This window comes from Rattus norvegicus, chromosome 4, assembly GCF_021556685.1.
Source record: "Rattus norvegicus strain SHRSP/BbbUtx chromosome 4, alternate assembly SHRSP_T2T, whole genome shotgun sequence".
NCBI classification, from domain to species: domain Eukaryota; kingdom Metazoa; phylum Chordata; class Mammalia; order Rodentia; family Muridae; genus Rattus; species Rattus norvegicus.
The window spans coordinates 161700528-161714878 of NC_141537.1; the positions used below are offsets into that span (position 1 = coordinate 161700528).

The 14351-nt window shown below is 44.5% G+C and overlaps 1 protein-coding gene across 3 annotated transcripts in view; it reads right to left on the bottom strand.

Annotated features, from left to right (window-relative positions):
- Ndufa9 (NADH:ubiquinone oxidoreductase subunit A9) overlaps window positions 1-14340 on the bottom strand; it is a 28772-nt gene extending 14432 nt beyond the window's left edge. Inside the window, exons 1-7 of one of the 3 annotated variants that reach the window (XM_087658261.1) lie at window positions 14279-14340; window positions 10256-10494; window positions 9773-9870; window positions 7563-7654; window positions 5965-6106; window positions 1792-1894; window positions 233-300 (exon numbers count right to left, since the gene is read on the bottom strand). In XM_087658261.1, the coding sequence (XP_087514387.1) occupies window positions 233-300; window positions 1792-1894; window positions 5965-6106; window positions 7563-7654; window positions 9773-9870; window positions 10256-10463 (711 nt within the window). In that variant the 5' untranslated portion in view covers window positions 10464-10494; window positions 14279-14340. Of the gene's footprint in view, window positions 1-232; window positions 301-1791; window positions 1895-5964; window positions 6107-7562; window positions 7655-9772; window positions 9871-10255; window positions 11065-12050 lie in introns of all 3 variants that reach the window. The other 2 variants (XM_087658262.1, NM_001100752.1) reach the window with 2 other exon arrangements.
- Between the last annotated feature and the right edge of the window lie 11 nt (window positions 14341-14351).

Sequence of the window (14351 nt, forward strand, 5' to 3'; positions counted from 1 at the left end):
TCCACACTGAGTTCAAGGCTAGCTTTGTAAACCTGCCTCAATAAAGCTTTTGTAAGTGGATGGACAACTGAAGACACTGAGAAGACATGCACCTCTTAGGTAAACTGAGGCAACCAGTTGAAGCAAGTTGATGAAGGAAAGAATGAAGCCTGTGGGTGAGAATCATTGCAGAAAACTGAACCAAACCTGACTCCAGCTACAAACCTCCTAAGCCTTCATGAAAGGTACTTACATATACTGGTTGTTTCACTGTCTTAAAGCCCAAAGAAACGAGAGGCACAGCAAGAAACCAACGATAATCTGGAAGAAGAAATGAGAATCTGTTCTGAGAATGGCTACATAATGTTTACAATGAAACACAGAAGAATCTGGGGGTTCTGGACTCAATAAACAGGGGGCTGGGTTGTAATGGTGCACATATTTGATCCCAGCACCCAGGAAGCAGAGACAGAATCTCTGAGTTCCAGGCCAGCCTGGTCCACACAGGGCTATGTCACCTATTTCAGCAAAGGGTTTGGGGTGCCTCCTGAGTATGGATACAAAGTGACAGTTGCCTCACCTTCCTACCACCATACCTTCCCCACCACAGCAGATTGTAGTCCCACAAAAAGTCAGCCAAAATAACCCATCCTCCCCAAGGTGCTTCCTGCCAGGGACTCAGTGAAGCAGCGAGACCAGTGGTAGGTACAGCTTCTTCCTGTCCACATCTCAGCAGTCCACATCCCACTGCCCAGTCCAGTGCTGCCTCTCCTTCCTCCAGGACTGGGTCAGCATTTCACCTTTCCAGACACAGGTCTGTCTCAGTCTGTTCAGCTTGTCACAGTAAAATACCAGACTCAATGGCTTAAAATCCCAAATTGTATTTTCTCGCAGTTCTGGTGGCTGGAAAATCCAAAGCCATGTGTCAGCAGGCTGTGGTGAGCCTCTTTCTGGCTTGTGGATGGCCATCTTCTTCCTGTGTCCACGGGTGCCTACTTCAGTGTGTGCACACGGAGACTTCCTCTCCTTCTAAGGCCACCAACCCCATCAACTAGTTCCTAACCCTTACAAAGTCATGTAGTCTCAATGACCTAGAAATCCCTTTGTCCACAGCAGGAGTTAAAGTTTCAACATAAAAAGAACTAGCAGGTGATAAGCTTTATATACTGTATATCATAATTGTAAAAACAAAGTGGGAATTAATACAGATTTCTAGATGGCACAATCAAGAGGGAGATACAGGGAAACACCAAAGCAGCATAAACAAAGGGGTACAGCCAAACAAAGGAATACTATTCAGCTGCACAAGGAAACAAATCCCTAAGAGTCAGGGACAAATCCTAAATGCACCAAGAGGAAAGAAGTCAAGCTTGAAAATGATACAATTACCAGGCCAGTAAAGAGATCAGTGGTCTGCAGGTGTCCAGGATGGAGATAGGGAAGCATTTGTAGAACTCAGGGGATTTGCTATTGGCTTGCCAAGGTCACAGTGTTATGGGGGTTTAAACTTGGAAGTCTCTGGCCCTGAAGTCCATGCTCTGGGGCAAGCATGGTCACTGCCTTCCACAGATGCAGGGAGATAACACTGTGCAGCCTCCCCCCAAATCCCCAACGTAACATTTAACTGGACCTTCATCTCCCAGAAGCAGAAAGGACTCTTGTTGGTGATGAAAATAAAACCCAAAAGGGGAGAGGCAACTGAATAGGAACTAGAACTCTGCCTGGGAACCCCGAGGGCACTGCCCACTGATGCTCTGCTCAAACTGGGTTAGGCCACCAGGGGACCTCTCTTTAGGGAAGAAAGATACATACTTGCAAAGTGGTTGAGGAACCTGTCCTCCCTTCCGAACATGTCAGATGGTCGTATGATGATGGCATCAGGAAACACAGTTCTCACTTCCTTCTCTCCCACTGCCTAAACCACCGAAAATAAAAGCATTCTAAGTTCCATAGCAAGTGCACAGAGCTTCCCCTCCCCCACCATCAGACATCGCTTACATCGCCAAGGCCCTATATTCATTAGGTAACCATAATTTTGGGAGATAATCATATTAGCCATAACACACACACACACACACACACCCCAGAACTTGTGTTGAGGTTCTCTGTTGCTGGACAGTGATCGCACTGTGAACCCTGAGATTATACATTGTAAACATCTGTTTCCAGTTGTGCTGAGGCTCAGCCCTAGCACACACATTTCATCTAAGAGTGTTGCTGGATATCTGATTACATTATGAGATTCTGTGCTGGAAAACCTGTCTCTAATAATGGTTTGGCTCAGCCCTAGCACACACCTTTCATCTAAGAGCTTTCTGTTTATTGTAAACACGATTAAAAAAATGTAAACCATACAGGAAAGAGGCGAGGCAAGCAACCAGTTGACAGGAAGTGAACATACAAAAAGACCATAGAGATTGGGAGGAAGTCAGGAGGATGGATAGAGAGACACACAGGAAGTATATTTCTGGAGAGACACTCAGTTTGAAGGGTTATTAAGACAGGGTGGAGGAGAAGGAGCTCTTTCCTTCTGGGATGACGACTGAACGAGCAAGGTCAGCTGGGAGCTTTCCCTGCCTCTCTAAGTAGAAGGCTTCACCCCAGCATCTGTCTCCCCCGTCTTTATTTACAGTTCTTCCTATTCTTATGCTAGGGAACCTCATAATGAAGGGGAAACTGGGGTATGGTTTTCCAGCCTCCACTTTCTTCCTCCTATTTACAGATTCCCTGCTGTGTCAGTAACCTGGCAGCCCACCACAGGAGTCAGTGTGGGGGCAGTGACTGCGGCCTCCTTCACTGTCTACGAAATCTGCCTCCTCCTCTTCACCACCTTCTTCTCTCAATGTAAACGAGGTAGAGCCTCCACCCTCCACCCTATAAAAACAAAAAACATCACCTCCACCACAAACCCTTCCCGCTCCTGCCTCCTCTCGCTCTTTCTCTAGAAAGGCCAAGCTAGATAAACTAGGCCTACCCTTGCTGCACCACCGCCAAGCACCAGCTCACATGGCACTCATTTTGACCCTGGATTCTGTTTCAACAACTACAGTATCTGATCTGAGACTATTTTTGATAAGATCACTGATATCAACAGATCTGACACTACAGTTCTTGACTGTTTAAAAGCACAATCCTTGTCCCAGCCCTGATGCTGGTTTCTGTAACGCTGATCTCTTCTGGCTTCCTGTCTACCACACACCCACTGCTCAGTCCTGGCTGGCTTTGGTATCTACCAGGATCCCTTCTCTGCCACACTGAAAGCATTTGCATGCCTCTGTCCCACTCAGAGCTCTCTCCTCAGTCAGCCTGTTTACTCCCTAGGCCTCCATACCTTCCTGTTCTGATTCACAGATTCTGCTGACTCTCAATTTCTATCTCCTCTGAGTTCCAGGGTCATCAACCCGGGACAACTGGGACAATATTGAAAGCTAATTTCAAAACTGAGTATTCTCTCAAGTAAAACCATGCCTGGTAATCTGTGTTGAGCTCAGAATAGCCTAAAGAAAGCAGCATGAACATAATACTGGCAAACTATTATGTGCTTTTAAGCCTGCTAAGAAGCTGGCTCTAAAGCAGGGCTGACCTCCGCCAGTTGAGGCACAAGAAGGCTGACATCAAGTTTCTTTCAAAATCCCCATTCAGGCTGGACCTTTGGTTCTCTAATGGGAGATGCTAAAGGTGCTAAAATATTGTGTCCTTAAGATCGACTAGAGTTTAATAAAGCATTTCTCACAGAGATTACTGCTGTTCTTCTCAGGTATATATATGCCCCACAGTGGAAGGAGCAGCCAGAAGCTCATCCAGGAGAACTCTCTGCTCTGGCTGGAAGGAACTCCACTGGGAGTTGGCAAGGCTCCCCAGTCATTTCTGCTGGAGAGCACAAGAGCTCAACAGTAATGCCATCTGCAGCTGTTTGTCCTTGTACTTAATAGCCTCCTTGGAGGGATGTCCTGCTCCACCCGGGACTCAAGTGTGATCAGGAATCCCGGCAGTCTCACCAGGGTGCCACAGTCTGTCTGTGGATATCTGTCCTCAGCCCTGGTGTGATGTTACTCTTGCTTCCCTTGTCCTTTGGCTGCCCCACTCATCCCAGCTGGACTTTGTGAGCCCTGACCAGACGATACTGACCTCTACCTGCTACTTCCCTCTGTCCACTAACTACTATTTACTCTTGTGCTTTTGCTTGTATATGCTTAATAAACTCATTCATTCAAACAAAAAGCACAGCTTTCACGGATCCCTCTCTAGATCATATGAAAATAATTTAAAAAAAATATTGACACACAAATTCCACCCTCAAAGATTCTATTTGATTTGGTCTGGGGTACAGACTGGGCTTTGGAGTTCTGAAAGTCTCAGTGATTCTAATGTGTAAGTAAGGCTAAGAATCACTAGCTTAAGGCCCAGCCCCACTCAAGTATTCCTATCTTACCCAATAGTACACACACACACACACACACACACACACACAGACACGGCTTAAAGAGAAGGGCTAGGCAGCTTTGCTGTCTCTGCCCCTCAACACTACATGCCTACCCCTTACAAGAACCATGACATCCATGTGACTCAGTACATGCTAAAGCAGCCATGCTGGGTTCACTCCTACTGTCTTTTTCTCCAATGTAATATCTGAATGTGCGCCTGGATATGCTAGAAGCCAGTCATGGGACTGTGGGAGGAAGTCAGAACTGAGAAAAATCTCTGAAACAAGTTATGGGCTTGACAAATGTTGGCACCGATCATAGCTAAGATTCCCTAGTGCTGGTTTTAGATATGTGAGCCTATACACTTCCTTTATATTTACAGCCAATTTTCCTTTTCTAAAAAATATTTACTACTTTTTAAGTTCTGTGTATGTGTGTGTTTAGAGTCAGGGTCTCTGCCCATAAGTGCTGTGAGTAGGGAGGCCAGAAGATGGTATCCAATCGCTTTGGAACTGGAGTTACAGGCAGTGTGAGCCATCCAATGGGAACTCAGATCCTCTGCAAGTACAGTTCGTGCTTTTAACTGCCTGGCAATCTCTACAGCCCCTTACACTCAGCTTTCTGGTGCTAGCAACTAAGTCTACTAGCTACAGGTATGGCTCACTTCCACCCACTACTCTCTGCTCCTCTGGAACATTTTGCTACTTTGCAATGCTTCACGGGGCTGGGATCACATTTCCTGGTAGACTAGAAACTTAACATAGGTTAGGATCAGCTCTGTTTGATAAACAACTGTATGCTCAGTATCTAACACAATTCACAGCATACAACTGGTGTTTAATAGTTTTCTCAATAAACACATGTGAGGGGTCAAAAACCCAGTCATTATCAGGAACCCTGTTGTCCTTGTCAGCATGACTCAAGCTTGTTGTGGTTGAAGACAAATGCTGACGGGTAGACCCAGACCCTAATGAGCCTGGACAAGGATACTTTAGGGCCAGATGAACTCTGAGTCACAGTGGAGTTGCAGGAGGAAAAGATGAACTATGCAAAGGGCATTTTCACTAGCTCTTCCTGTCACTCCAAGTCTTCACAATGCCCAGGTGGGACTGGCAGAAACCTGTGACCACAGAAGGTTTGAGAAGGAGAGGGTCCTGTAATCATGGTAGGTGACACAGGCATGACTTCTCTGGCAGGAATCATGCTCTACGTTTCCTGGTGTTTCCTGTGTACCTCTTATTACATCTCCCCAATTACATATTATCTGGAGGCAGGTAATATGGTCTATCCTTCAACAGACCACTGAAACAAAATGTCCCAACATGTGTGCAGATGCCACAGCCTTGGTTCAGGGTTAAAGCATTTGCCTATGAAGGCCAAATCCTTGTGTTCAGTTCCCAACATAAAAAACCAACCAAATAAAATCCACAACACCAGTACACCTGTTCTGGAAGGACAATGAAAATCAATCTGACTTCTCAATGCATGGTGGAGAAGAGCTTCTCACCCCTGTCAAGCTCTAAAAGCCTTCCCCAGCACCGACCGAGTCCCTGGTACTAACCTTGCTTCTCAGTGACTTAGCAGAACTCTTCATACTGGCATTCAAGTGTGAGACATGAATGAATCTCTCAACCCCAGCTTCCTTGGATGCCTGAGCTATTGCTCGAGGAATATTCACAAAAACATCCTCAAAATCAAAGTTTCTGGAAGAAAAGGTGGGGTGAGGGAAATACAGTAAAGAATTTGAGAAGATTCAGGATTTCAGAGTGTTCTATACTACTTTGGTTTTCATGACAGGATTGGAATTTATAACCGTTAACTTTTTAAATAGTAATGCCTTAAATCTAAGCCAAATGCAACTTTTCCTAAGGCTTCCAGGCCTGCTCATTGTCAATACACTTAACTAAAGGCTGACTCCAAGTTATAAAGCCAGCATAAAAAGTACTTTATGTTCTCAAGGAATCCTGTAACCAAGGCACCTCAAGAAAACCTGACTATTCTGGCTAGAGGGAAGCAGGGCTGGAAAGGGACTCACAGACCTTTGTTCTCCCTAAAGAGAAAAAAAAAAAAAAAATCAGTTATGGCAGGGCCTAGTGGCATATAATGCTGGCTACTTGGGAAGCTGAGACAGGGGCCTCACAATTCAAAGCTAGCCTGGGCTACAGAGTGAGCTCAAGACCAACTGTGTGAATGGGCAACATAGTGAGAACTTAGCTCAAAAATAAGAAAAACAGGACTAGGGATATAGCTCAGTAGTAGACACATGCTTGTCTGAGGAAGGCCCTAAGTTCAGTCTTTAAAATGGGAAAGAAGGAGGGACAGAGAGAGAGGGGGAGGGAGGAAGGGAGGAAGGGAGGAAGGGAGGAAGGGAGGAAGGAAGGCACATAGGAAGAGAGAGGGAGGGGACTAAGCCACAACTCGAGCCTTACATTAGCTAAATGATTCCTATGCACAAGCCTATGCACAAGCCAGTGTGTCAGTCCCTACGGGAGACACACAGATGAAAAGGACCCTGTAAGTCATCAAAGAATTTAAACTACTTAATGAAACAGGGGACTAAAATAAATCTAAGACAGACATTCAATGAATGCTAAAGGGGGAAAAAGTGTAAACAAAGCGCTATGAAAATATAAACTTAAACATTTATTTAGGTCAGTGTAGTAGCACACATCTGTAATCACAGCACTTGCAAGGTAGAGAGGCAGGAGAACTCTAAGTCTAATAGAGTCACCTTGGGATACATAAGACCCTATCTCAAAAGAAAATAATAAAAACCTTAGAAATAACAATATCATTATTTATTAATAATCCCCATAGAAACTGACCCACATTCACACCAGTACCTGATCATGGTCAATTAACCCGCGGAGAGGCAATCCAAAGTAGTGAGCAGAGGGACAAGCAAATCCTACACCCTAGCTCCACCCCACGACAGGTTCAAGCAGTCAACACTGGTCACTGTCACATCCACAGCACCGACCGTACTGACATGATGTATCATACTGCTAACATCCACTACACTGTGCCAAAGAACCTACTTACCCGTTACTGGTGGGCTGACTAAAATGGCACTGAAACTTAACCCCCAGCACCAGAAGGTACCGGGTAAATGTCACCGAACCCTAGGACTCAGCAGAAAAGACAGGACACAGGACTTACCTGGTCTCCCACTCCCGCCCAATGAGATTGATGACCACATTGCTGTGCTGCACTGCTTTCCTGATAGAATCCTTGTCTCGAGCATCCCACTCCTACAACAGCAGAGACCAATCAGAGTAAAACATGCAGGTACATCTCCGCACTTACAGAATAGCCATCCGCAGTAGTTCAAACTCGGGGCCATTTCAGACTCCACTCACTTCCACATATGAAGCTGACAGCTCACACCCCCTGCTCACTCCCCCACTCCTCCAAGACAAGGAAGTCAAAGTACATGTCACTCATGACATCAGACTCTAGAAAAGAGGCAGGTCATCCTTAATGGCAGATTTTAGTGGGCCATGCTTGGTCTTCTGAGGCCCAAGCAGATATCTAGCCACTAACTAGCCACTGATGAAGGCGCAGGAATTCTGCCCCCAGTGTATAAAGAAGTATGGCATGGAGGTGAGCAAAGCTTTGCCACCAGTGGAGACCACCAAAAGGAACAGCATTCCACTAGGGAACTCGGAGCTAGTTCCTTATTTCTCTTCAATTCTTTCCCTATCTATCTATCTATCTATCTATCTATCTATCTATCTATCTATCTATCTATCTATCCACCTATCTATCTATCTATCTATCTATCCACCTATCTATCTATCTATCCACCTATCTATCCACCTATCTATCTATCTATCTATCTATCTATCTATCTATCTATCTATCTATCTATTATCATTAATTGTAGCACTGGGAGTCTAACCCAGGTCTTCAAGCATGTACAACAAGCATTCTATCAACTGTACTACATCTCCAGCCCTTAATACTCTATAATATCAGCTGTGGTTTTTTTTTTTTTTTTTTTTGGTTCTTTTTTTCGGAGCTGGGGACCGAACCCAGGGCCTTGCGCTTCCTAGGTAAGCACACTACCACTGAGCTAAATCCCCAGCCCCTCAGCTGTGTTTTAAAGACACAAAACCAAGAATTGAAGAAATGCAGAGACGAAAATTTCCAGGTCTTGTTGTTAACATTGCTCACATAGGGGCTCACATAGCCAGGCTAACCTTAAATGCTTCCACCTGTCCATTGCTAGGACTACAAGCGTGTGCCACCGAGCCTGGCTCCTGTTTGTTAAGGCAGAGCCTCACTCCACCCTGAATAGCCCAACATTCATGGTGTATTCCAAGCTGACGTCGAATTCACAAGAATCCTCCTGTCTCAGACTCCCAAGTTGCTGGGATTGCAGGAAGGAGACATACAGCATCTGGGACAATTTTCATTTTAGTACAGAAAATTCTGTTCTTATTTTCTCCGAGATTACTTAATATATAGTCACAGTGCAAGAGTTTACAAGCTGAGCTGAAACCCTACATGATGTCTAATCAACTCGTTGCTCATTGGACGACCAAAGGGCTCATGCAACTTAACCCCTCCCCTGTAGGCTCTCCTTAGTTCTCTGGGAGCCACTGGCCTAAGAAAAACAAGAGGGAATGCTAAGAGAGGACTGTGCACAGCTAAGTTCGTACCAACTATGCCAACTTCTTAGACTTCCTCCTTGAGATTCTGTCTGTAAAATCACCTTAGAACCCTACCACAAGGCACACATATGATCCTAAATACTAAAAGATCCCTTTGGTATCTTCTACTAGCCACAATTAAAAGAGTAAACAAAATCAAGACAAGTTCATGTTCATATTTTATTTCTCCCAATATATCAAAAATATTCCAATATATAATAACTATAAACAAAACCATTAGCATACTAATGTAATTTTTCATGCAGTCTTTGAAATCTGCATTTTTATCTTATAGTACTTCTCAATTTGGAACAGCCACAATTCAAGTGTTCTACTGCTACACAGGGCTAATGCTACCATGCAGAAAAAGCACATGTCTAGAGGAGGGCTTAGTAAACTAGAGCCTATAGGCCATATCTGCCTACAATCTATAAAGTAATATTGGAGCACAGCCACATCCATTCACTCACATACTGTCTATGACTGCTTTAGGGTAGAGCTCGGCTGCTCTGACAAAGATTCTATGATCTGAAAACTATAAATAATCATTATCTAGTACTTTACAAAAAGGTTTGCTGACAACTAGAGTAGGGTTTGCAAGCTAAAACAAGAGGATGCACTTGGTCCGCCCTGGGGTTAAACTACTGCTTTATTATACTTCCTCTTCTCCCTAACAATGACCTCAGAAACTACCTTAACATCATAAAGTCTTACCAGAAAGATAAGCTGGCCCAGGTCACCCATTAGACGAAGGTGCATGGTGTCATATATATCGCACCGATATGGTATGATCACTTGTGACCCCATTCGTCCTAAAAGATGGCATGAAACAAAGATCAACATCAATGTGAGTATGTCACACAACAATGATTAGAAAACATTAAATTCCAATATGATAGACGGATTAACTTAATGCTTAAAGCAGAATGTATTCTGGCATATTGAAGATGCCATAACCACACATATTATTTCTCATATACTTATTTATTCCCATAACAAATGTATGCATTCCCATAATAATATCCTATAGAGGAAGCATGAATGTTCTCTCAGTGCCAAGGCAGATGAAATTTATATAAATCTAAGACAGAAGTAATTTATAATATCGTTAAAACAAAAACACATGGCTTGCAGTCTCAAGTCAGACAATCCTAGTCCAAGGCATGAAGCACACTCAACTAAAAGAATTTCACTTACCAAGATGGTTGACAACGTATCGACCCAGGAAGCCTGTTGCTCCGAACACGGTGGCCACAACTCCACTGACGGATGAGCGGCCACCTTTCCCATGAGGTATGACAGCATGGTGAAGCTGGCGATGGGATGAGCTGCAGAACACAGATGTGGCTGCTGCAGAAATGGCAGGACCTTCAGGGAAACACCAGAGCCAGCAAACACGGCACATGTTAGCACGAAAGGTTCCTAGAGACTTGTACCTTAGGGATTCAAGTACCGACAACAGCAAACGCAAATTACTGGAGCATAAAATCCATAGGAATTACAGAAAATTAGAAAGGAAATACCACATCCTATGGGATACATAACATCAAGCCATATTATCACAAGAAAGGATTTCTGGGTAAAGCATTTTAAGGAAGGTTTTAAAGAGGAAGACCCAAGCCTGGAATCCTATGAGAAACACAACATGCACAACTAAGCAGAAGTAAGACTGAGCAAGACTGGAGTGGAGTAACAGCAAAGGACTATCTGCGCATGACTGAAATTTGATGGCAAGTGAGTTGAGGTCATGATGTGGCGTAAGGCAGAAGACTACTGGCATCTCAAAAGGAAGAAGGAAGAAAAATTGCTGGGGAGCTGGCTCAGAAGGTAGGGTGCTTGCTATGAAAGCATGAGGGCTGAGTTTGAATTCCTGACACGTGCATAAAAAGAGGAAAGAAAAGGAAAGGAAAGGAAAGGAAAGGAAAGGAAAGGAAAGGAAAGGAAAGGAAAGGAAAGGAAAGGAAAAAAAACACCCAAGCATGGTGGCTGGCAAGCTCAGTAACTTTCTATCACCTATAGAGAGGCTGAGAGAGGTAAATTCCTAAAGCTTGCTGTCAAGACAGCCTGGCCAATCAGTGACTTCCAAGTTCAGTGAGGGATTCTGTCTCAAATAAATAAATATTAGATAGATACGCAGACAGACAGATGGGTGGAGAGTGATTAAGGAGGGCAGTAGCTATTGACCTCTGGCCTTCAGATGCACACATATTCACAAACACAAATACGTGCACGTGCCAGTGGCCTTCCCCAGCATGGAGGGTCACTGCTGGCAGGGCTGCCTGCAGAGGAGAGAAGGATGTGCAAGGTGGGGGAATCTCACAGTTGACTGACTAGCAACCAGGCCATTTCTGCTGCTCTGACTGACTAGCAACAAGGTGCTTCTTTATGTATGCACATCTCACAGAACAAAGATGGACTGGTGCGTATCTAAGTGGAACAGAATATGTTTGACTTTTCATTACACGTCCAGGGTTACAGTTCAGTTTCAATTAGAAAATATAAACAGAACAACTTTTATTGTTATCAGCCCTATAACTCTGACTTAAAGAATCTAAAGAATGTCTCCACCAGGGCCAGCAAGATGGCTCAGTGGTTAAGAGCAGTGGCTGCTCTTCAAGAGGACCTGAGTAACCCACATGGTGGCTCACAACCACCTGTAAAGGAATCCAATGTCCTCTTCTGGTGTGTCTGAAGACAGCTACAGTGTACTCATGTACATGAGAGAGAGAGGGAGGGAGGAAGGAAAAAAAGAAAAGGAACGTCTCCTCCATAGCAAACATGTTTATTATGACAACCTGCATTTAGGCTGGCAATGTTTGTTAGCATTAACACTCCAGATAAACATCTGTCTGTCTGCGTATCTATCTAATATTTATTTATTTGAGACAGAATCCCTCACTGAACTTGGAAGTCACTGATTGGCCAGGCTGTCTTGACAGCAAGCTTTAGGAATTTACCTCTCTCAGTCTCTCTATAGGTGATAGAAAGTTACTGAGCTATCTTATTTACTGAGTTTTACTCCTGCAGGGGTGTACCCTGTACAAGACCCCATCTTTAAACTACATTTTCAGAGACCTCTAAGCCTATAATAAAAAGAGACCTTGAGTCTGTAACCTATTCTCCTGGCCAGTCAGGGTTTGTCAATTATCTCTTTGCCCTGCATCAATTACGCTGTTTGACTTTGCTCAGGGGCAGAGACCCCAAGCAGATTCCCGGAGTAATGTCCTCATCTAGTTATGTGCTTATCTGTGCTTAATGATCTCCAAGGCATAAGGAAGACTTCCAAACAGTGGCCAGATAAAAGTTAATGTTAGGATTTTCCTAAAAAGACTCAGGAAAAGACATAAAACGAATCTCAGGAAAATGAATCATGATGGATGCAGAGAGTCCCCAAGGATGCAACACACAGAGACCAGAATCCAAAAGCTAGAGAAAGAAGGACAGTGATTGTGGCAACCGCTCAGTTTTGCTGGAACTGTGTCAGCCAGCTGTGCCAGCTTCATGAGTCTCACCATTTCCAGTGGATATGGCTGTGCCCATACACATACATACTCTCCTATCCTAAATAAATACAAATACGGAAAACAAGAAGATAAATGAAAGGAGTACAGTTTAGACGTAAAAAAACAAAACAACAACACTGAAAAGCAATCTTTGGTGAGGGGCTGATGAGAATGTAAATGAATGCATTAAGACAGAAGCAGGGCATCCACAAGGGGGCTCCACCTCACCCTCGGGCAATGGGATAGCCTTATCTAACACTTGTTAAAAACAAAGGTTTTGGAGATGGAGTATCAGTCTGTAACCGGGTTACCCTAGAACTTGCCATGTAGCCCTAACTGCCTTTGAACCCACAATCATCCTCCTGCCTCGGTGTCTCAAGTACTGAGGTTACAGGTGTGAGCTACTATTCCTTTCTGTTTTACAATCCCACTCTAATGCTCCTTTGATGTTCATTTACAGTAAGACTGGGGCATAGGGACAGCTAACTCCCTATTCAGCAGCTGTTGGACTATCTCTTGATGCTCTATTTATCTAAGCAATCAACGAGCTGGCTGGTCTATCCTAACAGCAGCACCGGTGGTCCTGAATATTCCACGAACGCCTTGAGGAAACTACATGACCAAAGCAGCCTTAACTCCTGGTTACCTGAAACAGTTTGTTCCAGATTTTTATGCTATCACAACCCAATTCTGGATGACCCTGTAACCATTTCCCAGGTCAGAGTATAAGCACAGAGGGACAACTGTGACTGCTACTAAAGAAGATAGGCTATGATTGCTCCAAATTATCTGCCTAGCTAGCATGGCTCATCTGGAGATTCTCCTGGGAGACACCCTTTTGTGCTGTTTTTCCCCTGTAGTGTAGCAGGAGGCCTAATAAAAGACTTCTTGGGAGTGGCCTTGTTTTGTCTACTTTCAGTAGTGTGGGCTCAGTTGGTGACATGAAGGAAGCAACAGAAAGGGCAAAGAAGTGGTGATGGCTTTGGCAGTGACATAAAAGACATCTGACTCCTGCTTAGCAGCTGGTGAAATTTCTGCTCCAACCCTGAGGGTGTGGGGGGAAGCAAGCTCTTCTAGGTGATCTGACTTGAAGCAATTTTGAGAATGAACAACATTCCGTAATGAGTTTTTTAAAAAAAAAAAACCACTATGGAAAAATGTAACTGAAGTGGGCACTTTGTGGTGTGGAGGGTGAATGACAGTGACATGTAACGACTGAAGCTTTGCTTCCCTTATTCTGCAAGAGCAAATGCATGTTTTCGATTTGAGGACCGTGAACAGATTCAAGCACAGCAGAAGAGTAAATAAACAATGTTGACAAATTCTAAGCGGCCTTCGCTTTTCTTTCCACCCAGCTCCCAATTCTCCACAAACATCTTTCTCTGCTGCAGACCCTAGCGCCACAACCTGACAGACTCCATCCGTGGAGCGGATTATGATTTCCATTGCAATTACTACCATGAAGCCAATCGATGTCCAGCTGTCCAAACCCCTTTTCCTCCCTAAGTAGTTCCTTTGCCCTCAACCTTCCCAACAATCTCCGCATTATCTCGAGCCTTTTAAGTGTCCAGGTCCTCCTCGTCTCACCCAACTACTCCAGCTCTCCGTCTCCTCCCCGAGTGCACAGTTTCACACATGCGCCAAGGGTATGAGGAAGAAAGGTTTTTGTTCCCGTCGCGGAATGCAGCTCCAAGACCCGGTACCCGGTGACACTTACGTGACATTGGAAGCGCTCTAACAACCTGAAAGCGGACGGCGGCCGCCATCTTCTCCCACAATGCCTCACGGCC